Source organism: Prionailurus viverrinus, chromosome A2, assembly GCF_022837055.1.
Source record: "Prionailurus viverrinus isolate Anna chromosome A2, UM_Priviv_1.0, whole genome shotgun sequence".
Classification (NCBI taxonomy): Eukaryota; Metazoa; Chordata; class Mammalia; order Carnivora; family Felidae; genus Prionailurus; species Prionailurus viverrinus.
This window is the reverse complement of record NC_062562.1, coordinates 91,876,469-91,894,991: the sequence shown is the minus strand read 5'-3', so window position 1 is coordinate 91,894,991 and position 18,523 is coordinate 91,876,469. Positions and strand designations below refer to the sequence as shown.

Here is an 18,523-nt window from a genome sequence, read left to right as displayed (position 1 = left end):
AAACCCTCGGAAGTATGTTGATTTTTGTTTTGCTCTGTTTTGGTAGGCAATCAACCTGGTTAAATCCAGATAGCCAAGTTCTTTCTTGTCTTATATGTGCAGAAGTTCCAACATAAGTTCAGTTTGCAAAGCCTTTGCTATGGCTCTTTGCATCTTACCCATATATATGCCACTCTAGGACTTAGTGTCCTAGCTCAGTCCTCAGAATCTTGGGTATGAAGCCAGGACTCATGCTCATTATTAGCATGTAGAATCAGAGCATTATTCTTTCCAGCTCTCTCTTCCCTGATACAATTTTTGGTTCCCAGGTCTCTTTTTTATTAATTACTCTTCCATTTTATCAGAAATTTTTTAACTTCCCACACTGCCAAAAAGATATGGGCAACTTTAAGCTACATTTGGGGGAAAAGAAGCAAGGAAAAAGAGAAAAAAATGGGAAGACTCCAACACTCCCTGACTCACAAAGGCTATCTTTCCTTATCCTCTTACCAGAAAGAGGTTACTGTTGAGAGTTTTTGCTGTCTGCATCCACAAGTGCAATTAAGAACTGAGGCCCCCACAGGTTAAAGCTGAGGATATAATAAGAGGAAAAAATACACAGGATACTAACTCCTGTAATAGTTCCTCTTCAAATTTTGGTATCTCTTCCCAGTCTGGATGCTACTGTTTATTTTTCATAGTATACAACTAGTTGTTTTCTGTATTCTGCCTAGTTTTTAGATTCAATCAGGAGGAGAAAGATAAGGTCTGAGTCACATCCCCCCAAAGTCATATGTTCAAGTCCTAACTCCCACTGTGACTACATAGGTAATTAAGGTTAAACGAAGTCAGAAGGGTGGGGTCCTAATCTGATAAAATTAGTGTCCTTGAGAGCAACGATCTCAGAAAGCACTCTTTCTCTCTGCCATGTGAGGACACGGCAAGAAGGTGACCAGCTTCACGCCAGGAAAAAAGTTCTTTCCATAATCACAATTAGCCAGTACCTTGGTTTTGGTCTTCCTAGCATCCAGAAATGTAAAAGACAAATTTCTGTTGTTTAAGCTATCCAGTCTGTGGCATTATGTTATAGCAGCCTGAGAAGACTAAAACAGTTAGGATAGTAGTGGATTTACTCCATCTTGAATAACATTTTAGGTTCAGTTAGGTTTTTTAATTATAATATTGGAAGGCTATAATGTGGTAAAGTGTACAGTGTAGTAAAAGACATGATAAACAGAACCCATGCTGCCTGAAAAAAAGGATACAGTAGAAAAATAAGGGAAGTTTTCTTAGGAAATTTGCCAGGGTTAAGAAAAATGAAGAGTTCAGAATGCAACAATAACAGCAGAGGAGAGAGAAAAACCACCTGAAAGAAAAGATTATTAAGAACCAGCTAGAAAGGAAGGAATAAAAAGGAAACAGAAGAATGCAGCAGACTGGAAAACAAAATTACTATTCAAATAAAAGCTCCAATGGATAATAACCAGGAGTATACTTCATGCTCAAGTAGAAAAGAACCTTGTATCCAAAGGAACAAAAAAGTAATTAAAACCCCAGGCTAGGGGATAGAAATAGGTAAATTTATATAAAGATAGGAACATGGGAAAAGGGGTGTCTTAACTTTAAAATATATATAATTCATTATATACGGTATTGCATAAACATTAACGTATATGATGACTACATATTACAGTGCATATAACATATACTATGCAAATATATATACATATATCTGGATACTTTTTAATGGAAAATATTTTTAACCACATGACAGTAGATACTATCTAAAATAAACTAATAAATACTTAAAATTACAGCCATAGTTGTTTTACCTCAATGTTACATACTTTGCCCATTAAGTTTATTCACTCAAACTATTCACAACAAAAGGCAAGGATAACTTTCAAAGAAGAAAAGAAGAGGAAGTTTCAGAGCTCTCTTTAGATATAGCAATAATTTGTCTATGGAGTGGTAAACATGGAATTTTAGGAACACCTTCCTGACACCCAACACAAAACAGTAGGAAAATTGAAAATGCTGGATAATATATAACAAACACACTTTAAAATACAGTTACATGAAACAAATCATCGAAATCCTTAAGAAGCCAAAAATAAGTAAACAGAAAATGAGGAAATCTATAAAAACCCTAAAACTGAATACACCAAAATAGACTCAAAATCTAAAAAACAAAATTAGACATATTTGTAAGAGTAACTTGGTAAATCCATCAAAATAATAAGTTTCAAATTTTAAGCTATTAATAGATATAAAAAATGTAACATTTGAGAAACATAATCAATTATAGAATAAACATTATTCTCAAGATGAAACATTTATTAAAGCCAACCATAGGCTAGGCCTTTAAGCAAATGTTACAAATTTCAAAACATCTGCCCTACAGATCAAATTCTTTGACCACAATTTAATTAATACAGAAGTAAAAATAAAAAGGAAAAATTCTTATTTTCAGTAACCCTAAGAATTAACTTTTAAACAACACATAAGCCAAAATAAAGAATGAAAGTTAGAAGTTACCTAAAAATGAGTATTAATAAAAATATTATATATCCCAACTTGTACATGTAACCAAAGCAGTACTTGGAGAGAAGTTTGAAAATTAATCTGCTAGGAACCCAACATAACAAATAGACTCAAAGAAAATTTAATAGAGGAAATAATGATGTTATTAGCATACATAAATGAACAAAAAAGCCATAAGCTAATTACTTGAAGACTAATAAAATTAACAAATCTCTGGCAATACTGCTTATGAAAAAAAGAAAAAGAATTAATAATATTAGGGATGAAAAGGGGACCAACTAGCTGACAACTGCATGGAAAGTAACAACAGTGAAATTTTTGTTTCTTAACAGCAATCTGAATGAAACATGTCATATCCTTCAGAGAAGGGGGTGGATGGCTCATACATAAGTATCGGTAGGGTCTAAGTTAAAAAAAAAACAGAATTTCAGCTTTTAAAAAAAGCTATAAAGACGAATATGTGCTTTAAGCTTTAAGTTTTTAGATCTCTTCAGTGAGCTTTAACTTTTTAAAACCATTTAGATAAATTTATCTATTTTTTTAAGTTTGTTTTTTGTTGTTTTTGCTTTTTTTTTGAGAGAGAGACAGAACATGAGCCTGGAAGGGTCACAGAGAGAGGGAGACACAGAATCCGAAGCAAGCTCCAGGCTCCAAGCTGTCAGCACTGAGCCTGACATGGTACTCAAAGCCATGGACCATAAGATCATGACCTGAGCCGAAGTCAGAACTTAACTGACTGAGCCACCCAGGCACCCCTAAATTTATCTATTTTAAATGTGGCACACTGAAAGGAAAAAACAGAAACTGAATAGGGATTAAACAATTAAGAGGGTACAGAAAAGAAGAAACTGGTAAGTGTAGAAGAGAATACAGAAGAGAAGTCAACAACCTAAAGAGACCTGTAAGTATGCACATTCCCCACCTAACCCAGAGTTTTTACTGGAAGATTCTTTCTAACAGTCAATTCCAAGCTTATGGAAAATTCTTCCAAGGAATAAAAAAGATAAAACACTTTTGATTCATTTAGTGAGGCTAATATAATCTTCATAACAAAAACCAAAACAAGTATAAAACAGAAATTACATAGAACTAAATTCTAAATCTGGCCAAGTATATGAAAACAATACATGAGGCTCAAATTGGATTTGTCCCAAGAATATATGGATTTAACATTAGGAACACTACTGATGTAATTCTTCACATTAAAAAATTAAATAAGAATTCTGGTACCAGACAGGACAAAGCAGATGCACTTTCCTCTTGCCAAATATAACTAAAAACACTAGACATTACATATAAAACAGAAAGACTCTGAAGAGAGAGAATAAAAGGAACCCAGGCTAGAGATCTTAGAAGCCAAGAAATAACACAGCAGGTAAATTTCCTTGCCCCATACATCCCAGACTTTGTGCTGGACAAATCAGCAACCTGAAATAGGCTGACCTTCTCCTCTTGGGTTTTCTCAATTAAGTTTAATGGTGGAAACAAAAGTTCTAACACTGTCTAATGTGGTTCTAATCTATTGTAAGGGAAATATTTAAAGCATTTATATGTATTTCTTTTTTTTTAATTTTAATTCCAGTATTGTTAACATACAGTGTTGTGTTAGTGTCAGGTATACAATATAGTGATTCAACAATTCTCTACATTACTCAGTGCTCATCATAAGTGTACTCTTAAACCCCTTCACCTATTTCACCTATCCCCCTACCTTCCTCCCCTTTGGTAACCATCATTTGTTCTCCATAGACAAGTAAGAGTCTATTTCTTGTTTTGCCTCTTTTTTCCCACTGTTCATTTGTTTTCTTTGTTAAATTCCACAAGTGAAATAATATAGTATTTGTCTTTCTCTACTGTAGCATCATACTCTTTAGCTCCATCCATGTTGTTGCAAATGGTAAATTTTAATTCTTTTTTTATGGCTAGATAATGTCCAGTGTGTGTGTGTGTGTGTGTGTGTGTGTGTGTGTGTGTGTGTATCACATCTTTTTTATCCATTCATCTACTGATGGACATTTGGGATGCTTCCATAATTTGGCTATTGTAAATAATGCTGCAATAAACATAGGGGTACATATATCCTTTTAAGTTAGTGTTTTTGTATTCTTTGGGTAAACACACAGTAGCGTGATTACTGGATTGAAGGTTAGTTCTATTTTTAACTTTTTAAAGCAATTATATTATAAATGGGTGGGGGGGTAAAGGGAAATAAAGGCATAGTTTTTAAATTTAAGACCAGAAAACAATGATACTTTTGATTGTGATTAAATTTTGTATATACAACCTAATACCTGGAGCAACCACTAAAAAATCTATGCCAAAAGATGCACTCAAAAACAATACAGACAGATAAAAATGGAATTCAAAAAAACACTCAAGTAATCCACAGGAAGACAAGAAAAAGAAAAATCAAAAAAATAAGGAAAACATTAAAAATAGGAAATTATTGTATTTTCTTCCTTATCATCTCATTTCTGCTTCAAGGCAGTTCTTTAGCCAGTCTATTGGTGACAAATTGCTTAGTTCTCCTTGTTTTGAGAATGGCTAGATTTCCCCTTCAAAACTGAAAAATAATTCTGCTATAGGAGTCTGTGCTGACATTTTTCTCTTAGCACTTAAAAGAAGTGCTTCCATGGTTTCTGATAAGAGATCTGCCATCATTCAAACAGTTTTTCCTTTACAAACAGGGTGTCATTTTTCTCTGGCTACTTTCAACATTTTTTCCTTGTCTTTATTTCTCAAAAGTTTAATTATAATGTGTCTTGGCATGAATTTCTTTGGATTTACTCTGTGATTCACTTAGTTTCTCAAATCTGTATGCCTATGTCTCTTGCTAAATTTGGGAAATTTTCAGCCGTTATTTTTTCAGCACCTTTTCAATACATTCCTTTCTCCTCTCATTCAGACCCTTTGATGAAAAGATTTAGATCTTTTATTATAGTCCTACAAGTCCCTGTGGCTCTGTTCATTTTTTAAGTCCACTTTCTAATTTTAGATTATTTTTAGTCTTTGTTATTTACATTAAAATTTTTCTATCGTTCTCTCTTCTAGTTCACTGATTTTTTCCTCTGTCCCCTGCATCTTCTTGTTGAGCCTATCCATTCAGCTTTTCATTTTGGTTTTGTACTTTTTGTACCGAAATTTCTATTCAGTTGTTTTTATATCTTCTATTTCTTTGTTGATGTTGTCTACTTTTTCATTTGTTTCAAGCATGTTTCTAACTGCTCACTGAAGTATTTTTATCATGATCAACTTACGATCTTTGTCACTAACTTAATACCTCTGTCATCTCAGTGTTCACATCTACTAGTTGTCTTCTGTCATTCAATTTGAGATTTTCTTGGTTCTTGTTATGACAAGTGATCTTCATATGAAACCTGGACGTGTTCATATTATGTTATGAGTGTTGGAATCTTATTTCACTGGCTTTCTATAACAGTTCTGGCAGGGGAAGGTAAAAAGTGGTGAGATCACTTCATTACTACCAAGTGGAGAGAGAAGTCCAATTTTTCCAGTTGACCTCCACTGACATTTCACAGGGGAGTTCTCATTACTGCTGGGTGGAGGTGGGAGTCCAGGCTTCCTACAAGGTCTCCACTGATAATGCATTGGGAGTATTCTTGTTACTGCTGGGCGATGGTGAAAGACATCAATCTCCAAAATGTCTCTTCTGACACAACCTCAGGATGGCAGGGAAATGACCCCTCATTACTGCTGAGTTGGGAATGGAAATCCAGCCTCTCCATTAACATGGTGAGGGTGGGAGGTAAGATAGGAAGAGAAGACTCACAACCAGCCAGGAGGGAAGAAGTCCCAGTTCTCAAGTCCCAGTTCTTTGCATGGCCTTCTTTGATACCACTCTGATGATGATGGGGGACACACTGTTACAGCCTCAGGAGAAGGAAATTCTAAGTCCCCCACTTAACCTTTTCTATCCTGGGTGGGGGTGGTACCACACTTCTTCTGTGGCATTTGGCTAAAGTAGAGCTGTTACTAAAAGTCTTCCACCTTGCTTTCTGTACATATTGATGTCTATAGGCTACTGGCTTACCCAATCTTGCTATACAAGGCAGTCAGAAAATTCAAAGAACCAATCATGTTATTCCCAAAGTCTGAGAGTCCCTAGAGAGTCTTTCTTCTTCTCCCTACCTTTTGGGGTCTTCATGTATTTGTTTTATATAATAATGTCCAGGCTTTTAGATATAGTGAGAGAAATAGGAAAAAATAGTCCACTTCATCTTTAGAAGTTTTAAGTGTTTTTATTGCCACTTCATCCATCTATATAGTGGACGACAAAGGAAAAAAATACAGTATTTATCCCTATCAAACTTCTACACAGGCAACTAAGAGAATTAACTAAAACATAAATTAAGCAATAGTTCAATTTCTAAAAATCTATGGGATTTGACTTGGTCTCTATTTCAGTGAAAACCAAAAGTGTGATGTGGGAATCAAAATATCAGCATAATCTTAAGTTCTGAACTAATACAGTGTTGACCTATATGAAGCACTTTACTCAGCTATGAGTATCAGATTTTAAGAGCAATACCAATAAACCAGTGACAAACCAGAAGAACAACTAAGACTGTGGTGGTTCCAGAAGGTTGAAGGAACTACAGACACATTACCTAGAAAAAAGGAGAACTGAGGATAAAGAATTATATAATAGCAGTCTTTTAATATTAGGTTCAAAACTGAAAAACAAAAAAGTGGCAGAAAATATATCAAAGCCAATCAAATAGGTTGGCTTCATTTATATAAGAGTTTTCTAACAATCTAAACTGCCCCAAAATGTGATGAACTGCTTTACTATCCTAAGTTCTCAGACATCAGAAGCATTCAAACAGTCTGTATGTCTACCAGTCATGAATATTGTTGAGTGGATTGCTTCAGAAGGACAGAGATTAGAGAAATTTTTAATCTGTGATTCATGGTGCTACCTGAAGTAATGCTACAGAGTTACAGGGTGGTGCGGTACAACTGCTGAGCAGGTACAATGCCCAATTTTCTCAATCTGCTTCAACCACACACTCCACTTACACAGCCAGTGTCTACAGTTGCTTTTATTAGGGCAGGTGCGGATGGGGTGGAGAGGAGGAGACTTTAAAGTAAATAAAAGTTCAAAAATTAGTGAAGACCTGAACTGATGTCTCTTTGAATTCTATATTCTGTGATTAATTCCTAGTTCTCAGCTATCTTCCAGGAAAATAAGATCATTATTTTACTGAGAGATAACTATAAAGAAGATTAATGTATGTAGTTTTAAAAGCTTCCTTTTCAACATTGGGACTTTTAGAATGAATTAAATAACTGTTTCAGTTTTCCACTTTACAAGTGTCAGTACAGCCTATTTGTGCCTGGGGGTGGATTTTACCTTTCTCTGAAAATTTTAATATTTAAAATGCCCTTTTATTTCAAAAATAAAAAGTACCTGGAGGAAAGTGAATCTCACAAACCCACAAAGTTACACATTTTAAATCTGCACTTCTATAAAGACAAGCATTGGAAAAATTAGTTATTACATACTAAATTTTAGGTGAACACAGTGTACCACAAAAATAATTATATAACTTCTCCAAAAGTAAAAGCAATTTGTTATATATCAGAATACTAATATACAGAAGTCTGTAGACACCCAAGTCTTTAAAATAGCTCATCTCAGGGGCACCTGGGTGGCTCAGTCAGTTAAGTCTGACTTTGGCTCAGGTCATGATCTTGTGGCTCATGGGATAGAGCCCGACATCAGCTCTGTGCTGACAGCTCAGAGCCTGGAACCTGTTTTGGATTCTGTTTCCCTCTCTCTTTGCCCCAACCCCACTTACACTCTATCTCTCTCTCAAAAATAAACAAACATTAAAAAGAAAACTTTAAATAGCTCATCTCAAAAGTTAAGTATCATTTCATGATTCATATCTGTACTAATTATAGTGACCACATTAGTCAATCTACAGGATCTTTTTTAAAAAGCATAGTTTAAATTATTAATTTTACTTAGCCTAAAAAGACAACACAAATTTCACTGTATCATCATTCTTACTTTCTTAGTCACACTAGTGGAATCCTTATCCATAAATCAACTAGAGATTCTATTTTCAACATGGTAGTTCAATGGCTTCCGTGAAATAACATTCACTGGGGGCACCTGAGTGGCTCAGTCAGTTAAGTGTCCAACTCTTGATTTCAGCTCAGGTCACGATTTCACAGTTCGTGAGAGGGAGCCCCACATTGGGCTCTGTGCTGACAATGTGGGGCCTACTTAGGTTTCTCTTTCTCCCTCTTTCTCTCCCTCCCTTTCTGCCCCTCCCCTACTCACATGTACCCTCTCTCTTTCAAAATAAATAAACATTTAAAAAAAGAAATAACATTCACTATTAAGTAATTCTAAAGATCTATCATCTATATTTTGCTGAGGCATGACTCAGAAGATGGCAGACTGTTGTGCAGGAGGGGTCCACTTATGTGGTCAGGAGTATGCCCAATCACTCAGCATGGATATCTCAACATGGCCTGTTTTCTGCTGATAGTTGTTTATGTATTTTGTGAGTGATTCATATGCTAAATGGTACACTGAATCAAGGGAATTGAGGTCTTGTGATAACACATTTGTAAATTTTAAAGCACATCAAGGTCTACTGTGTTGCATGTGTTTTCTACTCAATTATTATTTATAAATTTATACATGTAATTCTAAAATATGATTACCACAATATAGTAACCTGGACAATATCTCAAAGTATTCTCATAGCCTTTGCTTTTATAAAAACTTATTTTCTTATAATAGGTAACATTAATGGCAGAAAATTTAGGAAATGCAGTACAGCAAAAATAAAAAAATAACTTTTTAAATGCAAAATAACAAACTTTTAACAGAAAAGCATTAGTGATGTTATGGACCCATTTTAAATTACAAAGGGCTGACTGAATACAATTTTGTTTTTCCATGTAATTAAATTCAACCCTTTGTTAGGCCCACAGGACTGCTCAAATGATTTAAATAATTAATTAAGAGTAAAGACGTGATGCTTCAAAAAGCATCAAAAAGCACAGAAAAGAATTAACCACTAGGTTAAATTTGAGATTCTCTTAAGTTGTATTACCAAAGATTATTGATTTGAAACTATACCATTAAGATAGTAAAGATAATAAAAACTTAAGTGAAAACATTTGATGATCAAGTTTCCTTTAGGAAAATAAGATAATGGAATTAATGTGATAAAGTTATTGTTTATTACTACTCACTTATGCTACATAATATTTCTTGATGTTATCCGCTATATTTTATAGGTATTTTAATGTAAATATTTTTTATAATTTGGAGAAACCACAGACTCTCCTTTCTAATGTGAATATATTTACTGATTTATTTTAATAAAACCATAGTTAAGCATCTTTTTACATACCTCTTTTAACTATTTATGGTAAAAAAATTTTCAAAGAGTCCAAAGTTTAACAAAGTAAAGATTAAGCAAACAAATGTAATGCCTGGATGCATCTTTGTAAATTGGTTAAAATAGCATGTAGAAACCTTTGAAGATAGACTACCTTTTAATTTAAGCTTTTGTTTTAATTACTTATGGAAAGTGACTCTGCTGCCTGTATGTGACAATACATTCAACACTTTTAATGCATCCTGGAAACAGGTATAAATCTGAGAACAGAAATTCTTTTCTTTTTGAGGGACAAAGGACAAGACAAAAGATTAGGCATTCTAAAATCAGTTTTATGTTTTTCAAGATGGAGTATGGCTATTATCTAAATCATACCAGACTGTATGGCTTGTAAAATTTCAAGTTTATTAAAAAGAAAGCTGTCGAGGAATATAAATACATTAATTCTGTTACCTTTTAGCCGGTGACTGAGAATCTGTTCCAAAATAGCTGCAAAATTGTTAAATTCAGGAGAAGAATCATCAATTGTCTCAAAGCAGGACCGATCAATCAGGGTCTTCACTGAAAATCTGTGGAAAAAAAAGAGAGTTGATTCATGCACCCAACTAGGAAAAATGGAAAGAAAGCATTTTGAGGAACTATTACAAAAATACTTTCTAAGTATTACATATATTGAAAACTCTACCTATTTAAATTAACTCTGTAAATAGAAAATTTTATTTATTTTTAATATATGAAATTTATTGCCAAATTGGTTTCCATACAACACCAAGTGCTCATCCCAAAAGATGCCCTCTTCAATACCCATCACCCACCCTCTCCTCCCTCCCATCCCCCATCAACCCTCAGTTTGTTCTCAGTTTTTAAGAGTCTCTTATGCTTTGGCTCTCTCCCTTTCTAACTTTTTTTTTTAGAAAATTTTATATAAATATCAGGCTTTCACTTATGTATTTACTATCTACTGATCACAGTAAGACTTACGAATAGCTCACTGTTAACAGTCATTAAAGTAAGAATCTTTAAAATGACCTAAATTAAGTCCAAAAGACTCAAAAGCTACAATACTACTTCTAAGAAATGTGTCCAAATGCTTTTAAGAGTTTTGGAACACAATATTGAATAAAACAGGATGAGAGAATGCATGAAGTGTAGATCTGAAGTTTTTATGACCTTTGTAAATAGGAAACTTACAAATCTGCCAAGTACGCTAAATTTCTCTTATCAGAATGTCCTTTGTCTCTATTTTTGACTGTCAATAATCAATGTGTTTTCCAAGACTTAGTTCAAATGCCACCTCTTCAAGGAAGAAGTATCCTCCTGCATATTCTCAGCACAAGCTAGCATTTTGTTCATATCTTCCTTAAGGAACAATTACAGTTTATCCTACTGCTGTTATGTGTGGTATCAATCTTACTAAAATATAAACTCCTTGAGGGCAGAAACATATCTTCTGCACATTTATATGTTCCTCAGCACAGAGGACAATGCCTTGAACACTGCTGTCAGTACTTGTTCATTTATTTGTAAGCCCTATTTTGAAAAAACAGCAAAAAAAAAAAATATTTAAATGCCAATATCATGGCAAGACAAGAGAAAATGTTTATGATTATTAACATATAACAACATTCGTGTAACCACCAAAGTCAGGATACAGGACAGTTCTGTCATCTCAAGCAACTCCCTAATGCCATCCCTTTATAGCCATACCCTATAAAGGGTGACAAATGAATGCCTAAGTAAGGACAATCTGTGAGGAAGGAGGCAATTGAGATAATTATGAGAGTTGTTAAATAAGTAGAAATGTAAACTATGAGGGAGATAAAGGAATACAAACTATTTCTTAGGCTTTAGGCTCGATGGTTATACTATTCAATCAGGACAGAAAACACAGGAGGTAAGTATAAAGGGAAATATAAAGAGATTTGTTTATATGGATTACATCTAAAAACTCTATACTAAAAACTCTCTTTGCTGCCAGGTGTAATGTATAAGGAAATTATTTACAAAACTAGTGAAACGTTTATATAGTTAACTAAAATTTAAGTTATTTATTTTGAAAGAGAGAACACAGCATAGGAGGAGCTGAGAGAGAAAGAGGGGGAGAGAGAGAGAGAGAGAGGGAGGGAGGGAGGGAGAGAGAGAAAATTCCAAGCAGGCTCCTCACTGTCAGTGCGGAGCCCCATGTGGGGCTCGAACTCACGAGATCATAACCTGAGCCAAAGTAAGATGCCTAACTGACTGAGTCACCCAGAGGCCCCAATAGTACACTATAATTTAAAACAGAAATATTGGGAATTTTTAAATGTCTTCTCTGTAAAAAATTTACCAAGAGTAGTTTGAACAGTGCTTACATTCTTACTGTATAACTTAAAATACGGGCTGAGCATATTTTCTATACCTTGGCAAATTATTCCTTTCTAAGTCTGGATCAGTTTCCAATACATATATTTTTTTGAGAGTGAGAGAGAGGGTGCATGTGACCAAGGTAGAGAGAGAGAGAGAATCCCACAGGGGGCAGAGGGGAAGGGGGAACAAGAGAGAGAAGCCGGGCTCACTCAAAGCAGGGCTTGTGCTCACCTGAGTCAGAACTCAAACTCATGAAATGTGACATCATGACCTGAGCTAAAGTCAGATGCTTAACCAGTTGAGCCACCCAGGCACCCCGAGTTTCCAGCATTTTATCCTTTTCACTTTCAACTGTGAAAATCTCTGAGAGGTCCTATAACGTGAAATGGCCTGCCAGTGCCACTTATGCTGGGACCTCCTTTTTGGCACAACCACTCTGTTCACTTAAATCAATACATCCTCTTTCACTAAGTTCCTATGGCTGCATACCTGAATTCCCTTGAATAGCAGCAATGTCAATATTCCTGTGATCTACTATTTCTTCTATAATTCCACTTGTTAAATTCAAATTTCACTTCCAATATTAGCATTTTCCATTTCTTTGCCATTCTTTCAATTATCCATTTTTGTAAAGTATGTGTTTTTATCACCAGAACACAAGGAGGCAACACAACTACAGGTTTTGATTTCTGTGTATGAACTAATAACACATGAATAGTGACCAATGCTAGACCCACTTACAAGAAGTGATGTCTTTGGTCACTAATCATGATGTGCATTTAATGACAGTGATTCGTAGACTAAAGCACGAGCAACAAAATTTTATTTTATGCAATTACAGTTAATATATGGTAGTGGTCAAACTAGAACTATGTTATTGTAGGACTGGTATTAACTAATTTTCAGGTACCTGAAATTAGTACATACTGGAACTGTGCAAAGTGAGGACCACCCCATTTATTTATTAATTACAAATGAAATTAATTATGTTCAAGTAATGTATTTTTATAAAACATATATTTGCCAAAACAAAAAATTAGCATTGGTGGTATAGTGGTGAGAACAGCTGCCTTCCAAAACAAAAAATTACCAAGAATAGCATTGTTGTACATCTCTGCAAATATCTTCTTTTCAAGTTTATTTATTTTGGGATACAGAGAGAACACAAGCAGGTAAGGGGCAGAGAGAAGGAAAGACAAAATCCCAAGCGGGCTCTGTGCTGATGGCAGAGAAGGGGCACAAAGGGGCTTGAACCCACAAACCATGAGATCATGACCTGAGGTGAGATCAAGAGTTGTATGCTTAACTAAGCCACCCAGATGCCCCTCTTTGCAAACATCTTTAATGTTGTGTTGAAGAGAATATAGCTAAATCCTCATATCCATTTCTGTATTCAATCTATTCTAATATTATACACCATGTGGCTCTGGAAAACTCCACTGTATACTTGTTAAAGAATGGGAACAGGGGCGCCTGGGTGGCGCAGTCGGTTAAGCGTCTGACTTCAGCCAGGTCACGATCTCGCGGTCCGTGAGTTCGAGCCCCGCGTCGGGCTCTGGGCTGATGGCTCAGAGCCTGGAGCCTGTTTCCAATTCTGTGTCTCCCTCTCTCTCTGCCCCTCCCCCGTTCATGTTCTGTCTCTCTCTGTCCCAAAAATAAATAAACATTGAAAAAAAATTAAAAAAAAAAAGAATGGGAACAAAAAAGGCAAATTAGGTCTTAAAATTAAGAAAATATTTTTTTTAATTTTTTAAAAATTTTATTTAAATCCAAGTTAGTTAACATATAATGTAATAATGGTTGCATGAGTAGAATTTAGTGATTCATCATAAGTGCCCTCCTTAACACCTACTGCCCGTTGAGACCATCCCCCAATGCAACAAGAAAGTAATTTTGACCTTTTGAACTTCTGATAGAGTGAGGATCCAAGCATACACTTTGAGAATCATTCTTTGTATGTAATTCTTTGTATGTGATGAAATAACTAAGGCATTCTTTGTATGTAATGAAATAACTTCTCTCTTATGTAACCATGATGGCAGTAATTATACATACACACACACAAATATATATATATATATATATATATATATATGTATATATATATATATATATGTATCTCCTTGAGAGAACTGAGGAAACAATTATTCAAATAATTTTTGGTTAGGGCAAGTAACCTTGACTGAGAAAAGCTAAGGAGGATTAATGTTTGGTATATAGTACTATCTGTAACTACAACAAAAGATCAAAAGTGGAAACCATTATGTAAAGAAAAAATATGAACAGCTAACAAGTAACAGTGATGAAGTAGGTCTCTTATACCTAAAAGATAGTCAAGTCAGATAAACATCAGATGAAATGCATGAGTAGATAAATAGAAACAAAAAGAAGATAAACAGATAAACCAGACTAAAGAGGAACCTGAAAACTTGTTTTTGTTTCCTATGTCCATCTCATAGACAATAAATGAAAAAAAAGCTGCCAATCCTCAGTAAACTTTTAATAATAAATAAGTACAATGTTCTTATTCAGTAAGAAAATGAAAAAGAAATGTTCCTAAAATGAATAAATAAAACTCACAGTTTGGATTTTGACCTAAATAAAAGGAAACTTTGGAACATCTGAACGTTTCCCTCTAATCTTTGTTAGGTAGACTAGAATAGGAAGTCTGATTCTACAATCACATTCAAGGCAAAAGTAACCTACTGCTTTAAAAAATTATGGCATTTAACTAACTTGGATGTAAACAATAAATAAATTTTTTAAAAATTTTAAAAATTAAAAAAAAATTTAAATATGGCATTTAAGATAGTAATGCATATTAGTGAAATGAACAAAAACTTTAAATTTAAAAATAACAAAGTACTTATTTCATCGAAAAGAGCTACGTTTGAACATTCAATTTCTACCTGTAACAAACTGGTAAGATTTTAGTCACTATGGTCCTCCAGGAACAATACAAAATTCCCTAGCAAATGATCTACTTTGTAAAATCTAACAGGAAGAAAGGCCATGGATATGAATACCTATATTTTGTAGCACCAAGAGCTATATACATATCAATCAGTAGTTAACAAAATACATGAGTCTTTTTATCATGTTATCAGTTTATATTCCTATAGAAGACACCATTTGCATGACAAAAACATAAGATGGTGAATCTCAGAGCATTAAATTACTTTTAACCCAACACCTGAATAAAAACTAAAATAAAAGTTCATATATCTTAAAGGATACCATTAGACACATTTTCTGTTATTGCCAAGCATGAAGATATTTAAGGGTAAGAAAGCATTTTAAATATTCAATTACATCAAAGTTAATAATGAAAAAGGAAGAAAAGAAAGTTTTCTGGCTTTGCTTCATCATTTATATCTTAACTCTCCTCCTGATAACACAAATCAAAATTTCAAAAGGTAACTTAATTCCTTACAGTTCATGTTTTACTTCTAGCTAGCCAAGTCATCCCACTTAACACCGCTCTAGAATCATGTAGCTAGCTAGCTCCATTATGCCAAAATAATGAAAATCTTTTCCTCCATAACACATTAACTAGCTAAGATGTGCTATAAAAACCAAACCTGTAAAAAGAATTTCAATTCACCAAAAAAAATATCACACAGATGCTGAGCTATTTCCTGATAATGATGACATTAATATTAGTCATCTATTTCCTGAAGAGGACTGATTTTAAAATAATGAAATGACAATTTGATGAATGCCTAAAAATACCAATTCAAGTCTAAGTAACAGCTTTTACATAAGAATTAAAAATTCAAAAATTTACAAAGAAGAGTCTTACAATTAAGCACAGTTTTTTAAAATGTCTCTGTCTGAAAAGATTCTCTTTTCCACTTCCAAAACCCAAAGAAAATTTTTGTTAGATCATAAATAAGAAAGAATGATTGTGAACAAGCCCTTCAAACCTAAAAAAAGCATAAACTACCTTTTTCCCTGTGGCAACATACCAAGAAAAACGAGATAGTTACCAAAACTATGTTTAAAAACTATTATACTATATTAAATTAATTCCTTCTACTAGTCAAAGATTTGTAACATAATTATAACCATAAATAGAAATTATAAAAGTTAAAAGTTTTTATAATGAAAAAAATTATTTTCCTATTTCCTTTTACTGGGAGTCTATAGACCAGTATCCATGGGCCAAATCCAAGCAGTTGCCCATTTCTATAAAGTTTTATTGGAACACAGGGGAGAAAAGTCCCAACCATTTTCTCTGGAATGTGTAACCTAAAAGTCTCTATTATAGTGATTATTATTTCTAAAAATTTTGCCAAATCTAAAAATTAAAAGGAGAGACAGAGAAAAGTATATTTTAAAATATTTTCCTCACCTGTAGTGATAATATTTCTTTTAAAGAAAACTGTTAATCTAGGTACTTTAAGGAAGATAATCTATATAATTGTATTACACTACTATATAAGCAGATAGATGACAACAGATTGCCCAACATGAAAAATATTAGATGCACTATCTTTTAAAAAAAGGGATAAGACAAAAAATTTCCAATAAAAATACACATCTAAAATTAGAAGCTATCAAACAAGAAAACTTCCATCTTAACATAATTTCATTAAATTTCTTATATGAAAGAACTCCAAATTAAAATCATGTTAATAAAGAATACTTGACTTTTTTTTAAGCTTGTTTATTTTGAAAGACAGAGATAATGCGAGTGGGGGTAGGGCAGAGAGAAGGAGAGACAGAATTCCAAGCAGGCTTCACACTGACAGTGCAGAGTCCTCATGGGGCTTGGGGTTCTACAGGGAGCTTGATCCCATGAACTATGAGATCATGACCTGGGCTGAAATCAAAGTCTGATGCTTAACTGACTGAGCCACCCAGGAGGCCCAAGAATATTTTATACACTTAGATCACATATCCTTTTGGAATCTAACTGTTTTTTATCAAATGACAAACAGAAATATTCAAGTAACATATTTTAACATAGGTAAACTAGTAAACTAGATATTCAAGGTAGCAGTACAGCAAGAGGAAGAACAAGAACTTTAATATCAGAACGCCCTGGATTCACACCTGGCTCTGCTATTACCCATTCCTTGTCAAGACACTTAACTTCTCTGAACCTCAGTTTTCTCAGTAATCAATTACCAAATAATTGTGAAGATTAAAAGAGGTAGCATTTGGGGAGCCTAGGTGGCTCTGTCCATTAAGCGTCCAACTCTTAGCTTTGGCTCAGGTCATGATCCTGCCTTTCGTGAGTTCAAGCCTCACACTGGGCTCTGCGCTGGCAGCACAGAGTCTGCTTGGGATTCTCCATCTCGTCTCCCTCTGACCCTGCCCCACTTGCACTGTCTCTCACAATAAATAAATAAAATATAAAGTATTTAATACAGTTTCAACTTACACAAAAGTTATTAAATGTTAGCACACATCCCCTTTCTTTTTAGAGCAACAACGTTTCACTTAGTAACATCTAAGCATAGAAAAAAGGCAAGAATTTCAAGTGTTTGTATGTGAACTGAATTTTTAAAAAACTTAGCAGACAGTAATCATGGTTTATGAACACCAGAAATGCTAAGAAAATGAAGGGTCCCAGTTTCTGATTCTATGGCTCAAATATAAACACATATACCCATACATAATTTAGATTCAGTTCAGACACATCACAGACACTGAAGGAAGCACAACATAAGAGGAAATGCATAGGTTTTGATATATTTGGGTTTTAATTCTACCAATGTTAGGCTTAACCAAACATAAATCTGAGTGAAACAGACATTGCTTCAATTAAAGAATTTCCATGACTAGTCATAAATGCTCAATCTAATATTTTTCCTCCAAAAAGCATATTCTGCATGCATTAATGTATTTTCTTCATATGTTAAGCATAGATGTTTTGTTTAATTAAAATTTTAACTGATACTTTTAATATTAATTTTGAGACTACATCTGGAATACAACAGATGTGTTTTTTAACTATAAATACTAAGAGAAATTTAAAATTTCAAAATCAATTTTCAATTAATTTGAAAATTAAATTTGAATATATGGGAGATATTGTTATCCTCTTCTAAGGAAAATCACCATCACTGTAGAAAATGGACAATGTCATTTTATTCAATGGAAAAAAATGTGTGTATTATGTACATTTTCTATCTTTTCAATAATACTTTTAAAATAGTATGCATTTTATATTTTTTTAACCTATTTTTGTGAAATAGCTTCTATACAATTGAAAATTAAAGTAGATTGCTTTGGTAAAGAAATACCAAAAAATATAT

General features: G+C 33.8%; 1 protein-coding gene across 4 annotated transcripts in view; it reads right to left on the bottom strand.

The window, feature by feature from the left end:
- The window catches only part of RUNDC3B (RUN domain containing 3B), a 154,971-nt gene that overhangs the window by 125,573 nt on the left and 10,875 nt on the right, over positions 1 to 18,523 (bottom strand). For all 4 annotated transcript variants that reach the window (XM_047842025.1, XM_047842043.1, XM_047842036.1 and 1 more), the window contains exon 2: positions 10,365 to 10,480. In XM_047842025.1, coding sequence (XP_047697981.1) covers positions 10,365 to 10,480 — 116 coding nt within the window. The remainder of the gene's footprint in view (positions 1 to 10,364; positions 10,481 to 18,523) is intronic.